The 15,393-nt window shown below is 40.3% G+C and overlaps 2 protein-coding genes and 1 non-coding gene across 4 annotated transcripts in view; 1 reads left to right on the forward strand and 2 right to left on the reverse strand.

Annotated features, from left to right (window-relative positions):
* The window catches only part of LOC105449177, an 85,259-nt gene that overhangs the window by 37,406 nt on the left and 32,460 nt on the right, over positions 1–15,393 (reverse strand). For both annotated transcript variants that reach the window (XM_011688183.1, XM_011688182.1), the window contains one exon: positions 5,105–5,250. In XM_011688183.1, the coding sequence (XP_011686485.1) occupies positions 5,105–5,249 (145 nt within the window). In that variant the 5' untranslated portion in view covers position 5,250. The remainder of the gene's footprint in view (positions 1–5,104; positions 5,251–15,393) is intronic.
* Trnae-uuc lies at positions 4,657–4,728 on the forward strand. Its single transcript has one exon. It is a non-coding gene; the product is annotated as a tRNA-Glu (tRNA).
* LOC105449481 (transcriptional repressor protein YY1-like) lies at positions 13,524–15,307 on the reverse strand. The gene is made up of 2 exons (XM_011688738.1): positions 14,818–15,307; positions 13,524–13,540 (listed from the first exon to the last, which is right to left on the reverse strand). The coding sequence occupies exons 1-2, from the start codon at positions 15,305–15,307 to the stop codon at positions 13,524–13,526; spliced, it is 507 nt and encodes a 168-aa protein (XP_011687040.1).

The following is a 15,393-nucleotide window of genomic DNA, read 5'->3' on the forward strand; positions in this document are numbered from 1 at the left end:
CAACTGGAAAATGAAATAATATTATTATCGTAGTCTCTTTTGCTTTAAAACGTTTTAGCAATATTGATGAAATTTATAATATTTATAATATTGATACCGTTTTGAACAAAATAATGTCATTACCCTGATATTAATTAATTATAAAATATTAATATTGTATAAATCGTAATAATGATTATGATTTATAATATATTTTTTCTATTCTCTTCTTTTTCCTTCCTTTCTTCTCTCTCTCTCTTTCTCTCTCTCTTTCTCTCTATCTTTATATACATATATCTTTATACGTATATATATCTTTTGCAATACTCTAAATATTTTATCACGCTTCGTCCGGTAAGCTCGGTCCTTGCAAGATTTTCGGAGGAGTTTGCGAGATTTTGGAGAAACTGCACCCCTAGTATGTTCAAAATTAGGATGAAGTTTCCAGTTTTCAGGGTTAAACGCAAGGATGAATTCTTGGCATTCGGGATACTGTGGGGTCCTGCGGTGCCGGTGATGCACCGCTTATTATACGGCGCTCGTGAGTCATGCTATGCGACATCGCAATCGCGTGCAGGATACCTGACGGCACAATCTCAGGGGGAGAAACTGGAGGGTCCGAATTGCCGACATTGTAAACACGCCTGTTTAGCCGCGCGTATGTGAGTCAAGAATGAGAGCTTGGCGCAAACGTTGAGTGCGGCTTGACGCGTTTAATCTTGCGCGATGTCGAGAGAGAGAGAGTGAGAGAGGCGGGGGGACGCTGATGGATATTTCGATACTGAAGATATATCGTTACTTCGCTTTACTATCCATACTTCACTGCCTCCATTAGTTAAGCCCGATGTCCGGTACTGTCGAGCAAAAAGCGCAAACTCCGTACCGACCTTCGTAATTTACTGTTTCACAAATCTTTATTCCCCTTTCGATTATCATCGATATTACCTAATGTAATACTACGACATTTCTCGATACTTTTGCAATCGAGCAAAGGTATAGATCGCTGTTTAAAATTTAAGTAGTCTGTCAAAAGGAGATGTATTAAATATCATGGCGATATTTTCGAAATGTTCCGAATATCTTTTACGATTTGATATTAGATGATGAAGACTTTGATATACATTTTTTTCTTCGAGTCTTTTAGAAGCTTCCAAGGAAGATATTTCTCGAAGGTGCAATTTTTGGAGATAGCTGATTTTCGAATTAACCGATAGAGAGCTGTTTCTTAAGATTTTGCTTTTTGGTATCTTCTTAAAATACTTAAAAGCAGATTTGAGATTAATATATTTCTACACGGAGAGAATTTTTTTTAGTTTACCCTGAAAATCATGTTAATTGTGGGACAATATAGTATTTAGGCAAATTTTACTGTGCACTACAATAAATTTTACCGCAAAATCTTATTGTAGTGCACAGTAAAATTTGTCTCAATACTATATTGTCCCTGCACAATTAACATGATTTTTCAGGATAAATAAAAAAAAATTCTCTCCGTGTAGATTTTTTGCAGGAGCAATCGTTGAAAAGAGAGAATAAAGAGAGAATAAAGAGAGAAATAAAGAGAGAATTGTAGTTATATCTTATTAAAATACCGTGAAGTTCAATATCTGTGTTGGAAGGTTGTTTAATTCGCAAGGGTAATCTTATGGATAAATCAATTGCCGTACAACAGTGGCTTTGCTCAATGATGCGATTAATTCGCGACAGCGTCGTCGATCAGCAGCATCTCTTTGATGCTCTCTCTCCCCCCCCCCTCTCTCTCTCTCTCTCTCTCGTGACACGGTTTGTAATTATTGAATATGTATTTAACATTGACGCCTGTATCCGACGTTTGACTTGCTCAGAGAGCATCGTAATCGTCGCGATACACGCGGTTTAACAGTCTACCGACCTCTCGGCCTTTGTCCCTTGTTCAAATTTGATGTTATCGATCCCACTGGAATGCATCGTGTGTAATATTCCATTTCGGATTCCGCTTGCCTAGCGCCGCATGAGTACCGCATTTAAATATCGGGGCAGGCAAAATCGCTGGTCTTCCCCTTGTACAATTCAGTCCCGCGCTCTCTTCTGAATATATTATTTCGTATCACGAGAAATGTTTGTCTCGCGTCGCGCGCTGTGTCGAGAGCTGTCTTCATTTCGCTCGCAGCAACGCAATTTTCGCGGTGATGTGCATCTCGAAAGTGTGTTAATCTCGCGCGATGATAAATTTATCCATCGCCACGGGGAACGTGAATGAATCGACAGAGAAAAGCGGCGATATACGGTATATGCATATACGAAGGCCCGGTGCCAGATGCATTGTGAATTTTTCCCGTATACGAGGGGAGGAAAAAAAAGAGATTCGGTGCCGATTAATGAATTTGGTTAACGAGCGCGAGCGTTGCGGTAGTTTTCTCTGATCGCGCGCTATTACAATATTGCCGGTGGCGCGTGGGTTCCTCGCGTCGGGGATTTAATAAAAATCGCGGCTACGTGACAAAAGAGCTAGAAATGGAATTGGATGGAGTTTACGTGTTCCATGATTTATTCGCCGAGCAAACATATGGGCATACACAAAATGCGGAGCGCGTATACTTCCCAACTATTCGCGTGATAATTCAATAAATTCGCGCGGGTATTATTAATTGCGCGGCAAGGTATATATAATTACGCGTAATGATGAAGTGTACATTAGATGCCTGTGATTAATGTTCGCCGCCGGGATGTCGAATTGCATATTGCGTTCTATTTTATTTAGAAAAATTTATGCACGTCCACTTTTGTATATTTTGTTATTGTCGTAAGGAACGACAAACGCTACGACAAATGATTATGTAATGCAAATTACACAATAGGAGTAACGGAAGGTTAGAATCAGTGATTTAATTGGATAAATGAACCCTCGTTGTTTTCCTCTCTCTCTCTCTCTCTCTCTCTCTCTCTCTGGGGGAGAAAAAAGACTTTACCTAAGTCCTCGATACATCATCAATCACGTAACTCGATCGCCAAGGATTTTTGGCGCCAGCGGGCAGATGAAGCGGACAGATACGATTTTTATAGCGCATCCCCGTCATACGGAAGGCATTTTTTCCGACGGCCGTCCATGCGTGAAATAAATCGGATATAAAAGAAGATATTGTGAGAGAAACCTGCCTCGTCAGACCATGACACTGTCTCTCGCTTCGACCCTTTTGGGGCGTCTTAAACGCGAACGAGCGGAGAGGACTGACGTGATCGAGCGTGTATTATTTGTAATATTGTCGGTGACGGAAGTGTTCAACAAGGCATTGATATATTTAGCGGAAATGTTTTTGCACGCAACATTTCTTAGCTTTCACGAGAGATATACACATGGATTTTCACCGTGTGTGAAATATTTTATCGCTATCGCGGGGATGAAAAATGCAAATGACAATATTTTTGATGGCAATATTTTTTACGGGGATGATACTGCAAGCGATATTAGCTCTTATCAATCACGTTGATAATGAATGGTTCAAAATTGATATTTTTCCCAAACAGAATAACAAGTCATCATGACATCAAACTGACGTCAAAATGATTAATTAAAATCATTTTTCGATCAGTTATGAGTCATTTTAAGGTCATTTTGACAATATCGTGACATGACCTTCTGCTTGGATTGTGCTGTTTAACAATTTTGGAAATTGTAATGATTCAATTAATGGCAGTATATAACCTTATTCTCTTTTAAATTAATGAGAGTGTAATAGTAATGTAGAATTTTCCGCATTAAGAAGTATTGATAATTAGTAAATTTTTTATTATAATAATTTTTTTATAAATTACCAATGTTTTTCAATGCGGAAAATTCTACATTACTACATATATACTCTCATCAATTCAAATCAAAAAAGAAAATAGGATTTACTGCTATTTAATTGAATCATTACAATCAAAAATACTACATAACTATTAGGCTCATCATTTTAAAAAAGAGAATAGAATTTTAATATAAGTAATATTGTTATGTTAAAGTATTACTGCAATAAGATTTTATTGATCGCAAGATTAAAAAATTTTTTTTAGGAGAGTAAACTGTCAGTTAGTATGACATCGTTAAAAAATTAATTTTACTTGATCTTGCATAATTTTTTTATTATATCCAGAAATTTCGTTGGCGCTTCTTTTGTGTTGTGAGATGGCATTCAGATCACGATAAAGTTTCGGTTTCATGCAGCGTTTCGTAGTTCGTACCCGAAGCATGCTAAGCCGTGTCACATGTAGTGAAAGCTCATGACAAACTCGACCAATATTTTCTGAAAAGCCTCCGGGATTTGTGGACGGATCATCTTCGGCTACTTTATGCTTCCGAAAGCAGAAAAGACCGCGTAAGTCCCGAATAGGGAATATGAAAACGGAACGAGTAGCAAGGGCGATGACGACAGTCATATTTTATGTGTATTTTTAACATTAAATATTACCGGAATAAAAATTATGCGGTTTTTTTTTAAGAGAAAGAGATAAATACGAGAAGTAAGGAGAACTATATATATATATATTACAGATAAATCAATTTTTTATCAGATTTTTGCAATCGGGAGAACAATTTTTCTCGATATTGTTAAAATGCAATTTATGCAAAGAATATTTATTAGTGTTTTTTATTACACAACTAATACGACTGTCTACTTCTCGACTGTAGTATTATGTTTATACAAGATTCTCATGTAATCCGGTATGGTCTAGTGGCTAGGATACCTGGCTTTCACCCAGGAGGCTCGGGTTCGATTCCCGGTACCGGAATTTTTTTTTGTTAATTTAGTTTACATTTTTTTTTCAAATCATATATTATCCGTTATTTAATAATAATTAAATTAAAACCTATATAATTATTATTATTTATTGTTTATATTAACACGTCAAAAAATATTTTTTTCTTTAAAGATGCAAAAATTAGAATGTTAAATATATTTTTTATATTAAATATTTTATATTAATTATTATATTAATGGTGCACCAGTGCAGTTTTAGCAGAGGGTATCTCCTTTATTATTTTTTTCTTTTTTCTCCAAAAATTATGTCGGGATTACCTATGTAGATATATTTTATCGTGAATAATGTATATAAATAGAATACGGGGATTTTACGTATAATAAAATACGTAACTATTTTGACTTACTTGAGAGAAAAAGATCCTGGAGGGCCTGGGCTGCCTGGCAGAGCAGAGCCCACGTTTCTGCAGCAGCGAGTCCTGTGCCTCGCAGGGTAAGGACATCCCCTGCCACTACTGCGAGTCCTGGGCCCCCGGTCACATCCGTCGGCATTCTGCGAGCAACGATATTTTTACATAGTAAATTTTATAATTATTAGATAAAAATTTTAAGTAACTTACATTTTTACGTGGGATTTTTTTTAATGAATAGTTTTAAATAAATAGGTGACGATGAATTATGTGAAAACGCGAAATGACGATATCAAGCGGATTGCGAGATAGAGATTTCGAATACTAGCACGACGATACTTTGTTTTGCCTTGTAGGATAAACATGTACAGAATCCGGGAAACGACACGATGGCAACGTGTTCCGTGGCTCGTATCGCGAATAAACAAATGCAAACAAGCCACGGCGTGCATATTGGTATCGGGCTTGTTGCTTGCTCAGTCCCGTTTATATTAGTCCTTCTGTTCGGTGTATCGTAACGTGACTTGACGTACTAGCGAATGAAGAATTATTTTCCAAAGATTACTCAGGTTCTTTCCTCAGTAGCGTCACGTGCATAAACAGATACACAGAACTAATTCACTTTCCCATGAAAATTTATTATGTGATGGAATCTCGTTTATATGTATCAAAATAAACATGCAGACATAACAATATCTTTCTGTTATCGGTTCTTAACTGTCGCACAAGTATAATTTTGAAGAGAATTTAATTTATTAAATTAGATAATAAATTAGAATAAATATACTCTTTTTACATGATTTTATTTTGTATAATATATTATTTTTTCTATAAATTTGTATATTTCAAAAGTGATCTTGAAAGAAAAATTGTTGCAAAAATCTCACACAACTTTCATCGCGTCGCAAATGGCACAAGATTGTAATATTGTAAATAGAGAAAGGAATTGTGTAATATTTCGTAAATTTTGTTTTCTCGGTTAAAATTTTTCTATTTTCTATTTTCTCGCGAAATCTTCTTTATCCTTGGAATGCAAGATGAGAGCATCGAGATATTCGCAGATATTCGAGATTTATCGATCGCATGTGAAAATCCTCGAGTTTTCCCACGGATTTATTTTTAATCAAACGCGCGACGACGCGCGTTCTTCTTTGTCTCTGTGTGTGTCCGCATACAAATCTAGCAACCACGCGAATCTCGACGTCATATGCACATCTCGAGGAACAATCAACAGATATACCGTCGTCAGAGAAAACAATAGACGTCAGTCCCGTTTTCAACAACGTTCTTGTCCGCGACTGCTCTTTCAAGCAGAGTACTGCGAGCTATCGTTATCTGCCCTTCTCTGTTCCCCACTGATTTCTGCTCGACCACATTACGGGAAAAGGGGGACCTGTCTCGTGCATGTTCGCGCGATGCGGTAGGTCGTGTTTGGATTGTATCAAAATTTAATCCGTCACCTAATTATTACATCGACCTGTTTAACATGAAAAGCAAGTACATTCAGACATATATTATATTACAGTCTCATGAAAACCACAGAGGACTTCAAAATTTTAGTGATAATTTTAAGATATTATGCTTATTATCCTCCTTTATGGATTTACATATATAATTATGTCGTTACGATTAGAATCATATCATCATATCGATAAAATAACATTTATGTACATATTTAATTTACGACCAACTTTCTCGGGAATAGTAATTATCTTTGATTACACCGTTTACTTTCTCCAATAAAATAAACGCGTATTAAATAGAGAAGTTCGACGAGCGGTGAGCGCGCATGCATGAAAGTTTCAGATTATCGGGTTTCCCCGCGAAACTAGATTTCAGATAGTTCGGAGCTGATATATATTTCGGTACCGCGGGCGTGTTTCGGTCTTTTGCACTTTCTCGCACTTCTAACTTAGTCAGCTGCGATTGTCCTCTCTATTATGCGACAATCGCGGCCGCAAAATTTTCGCCCGAGAAACTTTTCTTCAGTAATCAAATGACGCGAATTGGCTGCAACAATTTCGATGTAGTCTCTGATCTTCGACGAAGTCTCGATTTTACGAATCGGCTAATGACGAAAGTAATCGAAGCTGCGAACTGTTAAAAAAATAAAAAACGTATTGACTATCAACGTAATGCTTTGCTTTCGCGTGGCATGAAGAAAGTCTGTCTCCGAAGTAATATCGTCTTTCGCGATTCCCAAGTTTTATCAGGTAGGATCACGTGAAATTCTTTGACTGTTCTCAATTCATTCGATCGACTTTAATTGTGATTAGCTCCGTTGCACGACGGCTGTCAATTTACAGCGTGTTCGACTTCATTCGATCGGACGTGATCGTTCGTGCCGCAATACTGACGTGTATTACGAAGTTATCGCCAGTAGAAATTTCCCATACGACGTACGCGCAACACCAAACACGCACGCTGTTTAACTAACGCGTTTAACGAACTTTTGTCTCGTGAGTGAAGTTATAATTCAAACGTAATCTCCGAGGTGTAACTTGTCCGTAGTAACTAGACAGTAATTAGGGTGATGTAGTCTGGTCGCACAATTACGATCGCGAATTATTTACACTTACAACGTCAACAAAATGTCTTGATTAGTCCTCCGCTCCAGACGGTCCACTTCGCGATTGAGATCTATCTCGCGTGTTGACATTGGCTCATACACGCCAATCCTCCATCGTGCATTATCTTTCGATCGTTTTTAATCAATGAACCGTCGTAAAATATATAGTGACTCGCGCGATGATGGATTTGCAGGTACATACATCCATGCAGTTCGAAGTGTTAGATTGCACTGTGATATAGGATTTATTGCGGATATTGCCTCGCGCATTTCTCGTTGCAACATCAATCATATTTTCGCCTTTACAATTACTGGGGACTTTTAAATTGATACTTCATTATCGTCGCGATAATGACATCTATCGTTTTTTTAATTTGTTACAGTTAATTATTTTTAATTCTAGGATATAATGAATTTATATGATTTCGGATTATTCTAAACAATGAGATCTTGTCATCTTTTATTAAGGATAATTAAATTCAGGATTAAAAGTATTTAATTTAGAGAAAGAAAAAAACAGATATTCTTTTTTTGATAAAAATTCAAAACATAGACTATAGAGTTAATTATTTTTTGGGATACAATGAATTATTCTAAACAATATTGCCATCTTTTATTAAGGATATATAGAGTTTTGAAATAATTACATTCACTGAGAGAAAAAAATGGTTGCAATTACCATAATTTAACTGTAATATATACCATTTTTGGCGTCAATTATATATTTGTTTGGTAAAACTATAAATATAATAATTATTATTAAAATTATAGGAATAATAACTACAAAAATGGAATTCTTAACCATAATTATTTTATCAGGCAATTGTACCAAATACTTTTCTCTCAGTCATTAAAATCATTAAAAGTATATATTAATATAAAGAAACAAAATGAAAAGAAGTCGATACATATGTTGTCCTTTTTTTTCAATTTAAAACCATCCAAAACTTGTGCTCTTCTTCATTCCTTATCCGTGTCAACACTTGCCGAAAAGTTAGTGTCATCAAGTTTTGAAACTTTGGTTCTTCATTAATATCGCTGTTTGTGATCCTTTATAGCGTCATGTATCAAGCTTGATTTCTCCCGGCGGCGGCGAGCGCAAAGAAACTTCGCGGAAATATTAATTTTCCGCGACAAATATTCCATTTCGCGAAGCCGGGCGCCGGTTTTCCGCGGAGTCAGCCGACGCTATAGGAAAACGTCGACAGCAATTAACGAGCTAATTCGGATAACGGTGCCCGGAGTCCCCGTCGTTGACTCAACGCGCAAAGTCGATTATTAAAGGGAAAGATCAATATTAACTTTAAAGTATAGACAAAATATTTTACTAGTTACATCTTTCTGTTTTTTTTCTGTTTGCTGTTTTACCAACGCTATATTTGTCAATTCTGTTACAATGTAGCTTCAAACTGATTTTTCCTGATCAAGTTTAGGATTTTGAATGTTAATGTCGTAACAGCTGTTGAGCTTTTTATTTTCGTGCGATACTTTATTATTAGCGTTATATTTCTTTTATGTAAGATGCGTGCTATTTTAGCTAAGACGTTATATGTCATTTCAACTAAGCGTACAATTTATTTTACATCACATCCGATCTCTCCACGTATTAGGTTATTCCCGGCGTACAATGGGCAAACGTGCAACCATTCATGCAACTCGGTCACCTTTTATGCAACGCCCGAAGCAGAACAGCATTGAATTATGCAATATCCGAATTCGGTCGCACAAGTTGAAAGAGGTTTAGCCTTGAGTGCTTTTGACAGACCCGATCATCCGATAACTGCTCTCAGGTATAATCAGACATGCATCGGATAATTCATTTGCCGTTACATTTCATTCGGTTGGCGTTATTAATTTTCGTTACTGTCGTTACGCGGCGGTTTCTAAATCGCCGAAATCGCATTTTTCCGATGTCAGCGCGGAAACATTTGCAAGAGACACGACAAATGCGCGTGTAATAACGTTATAACACATCCGTTACGAGCGATCACGGGCTCCGGGGGTATAGGGCGTTTAATTAGCGGACAATCAGTTAGCGTCCGACCGGGCGGGCACCATTCCCCGATTTCACGCGATTTAATCAGGGCGCCCGTTCAAACTGCACGATGGTACAATAACGCAGGAAGTTCCAATCCGCGCTCGTAATCGAATCAGCGTTGTGCATGCAACTTCGGCGTTTTCAAATCGAGAACGTCAATGGAACAATTTAATCGAGAGGCAGTCGAGAATATGATGCCTATATAACCGAGTAATACAGCTGGATATACAGTGTGTGTGCGCGCGTGTGGAGGATCGATCTTCCCAAAACCGAATGGTTCATCGGCTATTCATGAATCGCGCGATGCGAAATCGGTGCGCCTATATATATGTATATAGGCGCGACTATCGCGTCTGACGGGCACGTACATACAATCTCGTCCCAGTCTGCCTACGCAATTCGTATATGCATTCCTATACCCACCTTACACATTGTCGATCGGTGCGTCATAGCGCGGCGACGTACGCGCCGTGATGATCTCGTGCGGTGCGAAAGCATGCGCCCGAGTACCCGGCAGGTAGTAAACGAGGCAGGAGACCCCGACGAGGAACAGGAAAAACAGGAACACGAGGTCGAACATCAGCAGTGAGTTCAAGGTCATCAGCTGCATCGTGCGCGTGCAACTTGCTCCACCATTACACGCGTGCACCCACGCACCAGCAAGCCCGTCGCGTCTTTCTCTCTCTTTCTCTCCAACAACCACCACCACCACCACCACCACTACCGCCACACCACCACCTTCCCTTCTTACTTCATCGCGCGCCGCCTCGACACGTTCGACGTATACCTATTCTCCGTTTTGCACGAGCCGAACTTCTCAGGCCGCCTCGACGTACGGCGTAACTTGAGATCCTACGATAAAGGCGATCCCGCTCGGACTGCGAGGCGATCAGCAATTTTTGATTATCATTTGCACGAAACTGCGTCACGTCTACGCGCTACATAAGTTTTCGCGGGCTTTATAAGGCTTGTAAAAAGCGCATTGTATTTGTTACGTCAATAGGGAAAAAAGTGTATAGCTGCGTGAAAAAAAAAATGAGCTCGCAATTTAGAGGGAAAATATCTGTTTTCATCCGATTTGATTACATTGCCGTTGATATTTGCGCCGTTAAAATAGAACGCTTTGATGCAATAACACTTTTATATACTCGCCGTAATACGACGGGCAGCGGAGAGCAATTAGTGGGCAATTAAAAGTATACTGAAACACAATGAGAGGCGGATGAAACTAGCGGAACGGTTTTTTTTCTCGTTTCTTCTTTTTTTTTCACGGCGAAGTTCGGAAACCTTTTTCAAAAATCGACTCGCGGCAATTGCTGCGACCAAAAGCGATGAAGAGAGCGTGCCGGCACGACTGCGGTAATTGGATTTCTCACGAATTATTATCGAAAGTTATATCAAAGCCTGCAGTTGGCTCCCGGAACCCGTCGAGTCGCGCGTATTACCGTGTCGATAGGAATGTACGTGCCGATATCAGCGATTATAGATAGTACTTTCGTACCGAAATGAGCGCGGAATAATTAGCCTCATTATCGATTCCATTTATCTACGCGCATTCCGCCGTTCGCATAGCAACCTGCGTCATTTCAATGGAATTATTATTGATTTCATTGATTCATGTGGAATCCGCGTGATGATCTGTTTCACTCCGCCTCTTAAGTCTCGACGACAATCGTAATTAATGGTAATTTAATGGAGAGGCGAGCAATTGCAAAATTCATCACACACTCGTTATAGCTTTCGCAGACTTTCCCTTTATGGATCAGTAGTTTGGTATATATTTATAGAGTAAATATTATTATGATAAATTGCCTTTCAATACGAATATCGAGATTTTTTTCTTCTTTAACGAGACGCACAGCTCTATACGCCTCGTCTCAGTAATTCTATTAACTGGATTTATTCGGGCGTGAATCAACAATCTTTCGTCTGACGCGGCATTGACTTTATCTCGACCTCTGTTCATTGATCGGATACTCGACCGTGTACAAGATATATTCTACCTCGAAATAATTGCCACTAGGACCTCTCTCGAGGAACACGGCTAGTCGAAAGCGGCGCTCGAAAATCTTCTCGTTCAGCTAGACGTATATCTGTATAGGAGACGGAAGAATCGGCGGCCTTCTTCCCCAAACACAATAGCCACGAGCCGTTGGTTGCAGCGTTGGCAATATACGGCGGAAAGAGGAACGGTTTAAGCACAGAAGACAGTGACACGAGCAGAACCGATCGATTGACGAATCGCAATTCTGCGCTCGAAGCATAATCCACGATCGAGGCTTGGAGGATACTTAGAAACCATGGATTGCGCTCCAGGGAACGGAGCGCGGAATGAGGGAGGGATTACTTGCGTTCAGCGAGAGATTTGCGAAGAAGTATTATGTATACCATTTATAGAAATAATTAATGGCGAAGGATTAAATTTATTATTTTTTTCCCGTATCTGCCGAGGAGATTGCTGAATTCGTATAGTTTTGAATTCGATCTCTTTGAATTCCAACTCTTTCTCTCGCGTTGAATAGCCAATCGTTTTTCGCGGACGAAAAATTACCCGCATCGGGATATCTGCGCGCGGCCGAGTGATTTTCCAGTTACGCAAATTCTCCAGTATCCGCTGGTCCATTCAATGGGTCTCGCCGACGCGTCGACTACCGGCGGAAATTTACGGGATGGCATAATTTCCGCGCGGCCTAAAAGTGCCCGCCCCGAAAAAGGCGAGCCCAATCTTCGTATCAGTCGCCCCGTCCCGTTCGTTGAATACCCGGGGAAATTCATAAATCATCGACTGCAGAAACGCGAAGGTCGTAGATCGATATATGACGAACTATATCTCGAATCTGCCTCCGGCACAACATTTTTCACGCCATACTTGTTATCGCGAATTTTCACAAATCGGAAATATTTCCGTTATGTAAACGCTTCAAAAAATAAATTTGCACAATTTTTATACTTTTATTTTCCAATTACTGTAGCTTTAAATCGATATAGCCAAATATTATTGCGCGTTGTCTCTAATTTGACTTCAATTTTTCCGCAACGAATTACGGATCATTGCAGAGTTTCATGTAGCAAGTATATCTGCGAAAAAAGATCTCAAAACCGCGGTTTATGAAATTGGTCCTTTTCTCTTTTATTTTCTTTATTACTATAATTATATTTCTCTAATCTCATGTCTTTGGTATATTTAATACCAATGTAATACTTTTCGTAATTTGCAAAATGGAAAAGTAGCAATCGAATCACACTTCAAAGTGATTCAGAAGTACTATCAAGTAAGGTAGAGTCACGGAAGGGGACAGGAAATAAATCTGTCTCCCTTTGCTTAGCAATACGACGGTCCGCGAGGAAAAAATAAAAGAAGTAATAAAATTATTCCATCAGTGGATTTAACTTTTTCTCCAGGGCTTAATCCGCGTGGCTCAGACGGAGCGTTCTTAATTCGAACTTCATTCTCCGTGAGGGACAGCTCGCGTCTCTCCGCGCGGCCGTCCAGCAAAAAAGTTCGATGAGGATCCCCCCCCTCACGAGAAAGATCCTCCGTGATGCCGGTATTGCGCCTGGACGGCGCAAACAAGAAGCGAAAACGGGAAATGTCATATGCGTCCGCCAGCTGTTGCGTGTTTTAAAGCTCAAAAGCGTGACGCGCGTGTTTCGCGATATGACACGTGCTCCGTTGCACAGCATCTCGATAAATGGGGCATCGCTATGCGACAGAGAATGGATTGCGTCATGATACTCGGAAATGATGGTCCCTGTCCGCCACGTCAGTCTATCAATTTCCCTGTTTACGGAAAAGGAAAACAGAATGCTTAATCCTGGGGAAAGTCTGCGATGAAAAGGCATACCTCTTAAAAGTTTTTCTGAAAGTGTTTTTAGGAAAGAAATCTGTTATTATTCTCGAATTTTTTCTAAAGTGTAATATAATTATATTTAAAAAAGAAAATAACCGCGTGTTATTTTCTTTTTTAGAGAAGGACGATTGTATTATTGCAGAAAGTCATATCGAAAATACATGTTTCTTTTTTTTGTATTTTCTTAGACTTTTTTGTGTAACACAAATAGATACGTAGATGATTTATTACGATTTGAATCTTACGGCGACATATTATTGTGATAACTCGCATTAAGACGTCAGTCTACTGGATTTAACGTATTCATTGGATGATTAATACATCGCAGTGACACGTAAAATACCGCTACCGGACAATTATGCTTGATCGAGTGCAGAAATAAAATCTTCTTATCGCTTTTTTTAATGACGATTTTTACGCCGGGGACATTTACGCCGAAGACCGAGCACGTGCAGCATAAATGTACTTAACGAAAAGAGAAAGTCATTCGTGCAAATATAAGTGCAGCTCTATAACGGCGCTCATTTGAGATGCTAAACCGGAAATAGCATTTTATTTCTAATGGAATTTATTTAATGTACCGAGAAAGTGGATTTAATTTCCTCGGTAATAATAATGCGGCCTTAAATGCATTCCCTCGCCGATTTGCGAGTTCTCGCAAGTTCGACACAATGTTCCTCTCCCCCTCCCCCCACCCCTGGTAGTTTCTCTCCTCGCATTTCGCGATGGGAATATTTCGAACCGATATAGAATCCCCGGTGGGATTTATGCTAATTTCAAGACCAGCTACGGTATAGATTGCGCGGTAAATGACGTGTGAAGGGACTAGATAGATAGAAAACGTTGTGTAATGTACGATATTGGGTTTTGCGGCAAAACGCGGCTTTAAAGCGCGAAAATAGGACGAATAGCAGCGACCAATGATACCTGATGAAAGGGTCCCCGGCGGCCTCTCCCATTTTCCTTTTTCCTCCCCACTACTTTTTCCCTACTTTTCGAAGAAATTGAGAACTGGGTATCGCACAGAATAGAGAGAGAGAAAGAGAGAGGAGACGAGGGAGAGAAAGAAAGGACCCGTCCTTTGGACGAGGGCTCGGCGAAGGGCGAGAGAGCGACGATAAGAGATAAAATGAGAAAAGAAAAACAAAGGGGGGGGAGAGGAAAAAGAAATGATGCTGAAAGAGAGAGAGAACCGAAGCCCGCGGGAGATCTGGAAAGATCCCGATGCGTAAACGCGGACCGCAACACTCACCGTCGTCCGTGCCGGACGCCCACATCGTTACCGAGAACTCGCCCTCGAGCGTCTTGATCTGCACCTGCTTCTGCTCCCACTTCCTGGCCTTGGTCTCGGTGGCCATCTCGCCGAAGATCGCGTGGTCGGACGCGCGGAAGCGCGTGCCGCCGCTCTTGCGCGCCTTCTTTGCGGCTTTGCGCGACGGCCCGGGGCTGGACTCGACATAAATGTCGTTGTCCGGCACCGGGATCTGGTCGTACACGCTGAGCGGGTCCGCGCCGACGATCTCCTCCTGCGTCTGCAGTATGATTTCCTCGCGGCCCGGCTCCGGCAGCGGCTGCAGCGCTATCATCGGCTGCCCGTCCTCGCCCTCGATCGTCGTCTCCACGGTCTCGCACGGTATCTCCACCGGTATCGTCTCTATCTCGACCTCCTGAATGTCCGGTTGAATCTCCACTTCGGTTATTATGTCCGAGGACGCCATATTAATCTCCGGCGGCGACGCCATGTTAACGTACCAAAATGGCTGGCCTGGCGACAGCGGAGCCTCGGCGGCGGGGACTCGAGCGTCCCGCGGCCACGTGACCACCCGCG

This window comes from Wasmannia auropunctata, unplaced genomic scaffold (genome assembly GCF_000956235.1).
Source record: "Wasmannia auropunctata unplaced genomic scaffold, wasmannia.A_1.0 LD336076.1, whole genome shotgun sequence".
Taxonomy (NCBI): Eukaryota; Metazoa; Arthropoda; class Insecta; order Hymenoptera; family Formicidae; genus Wasmannia; species Wasmannia auropunctata.

Coding starts and splice junctions, on each gene's coding strand:
- LOC105449481 (XM_011688738.1), bottom strand. CDS start 15,307: ATGGCGTCGCCGCCGGAGATTAATATGGCGTCCTCGGACATAATAACC.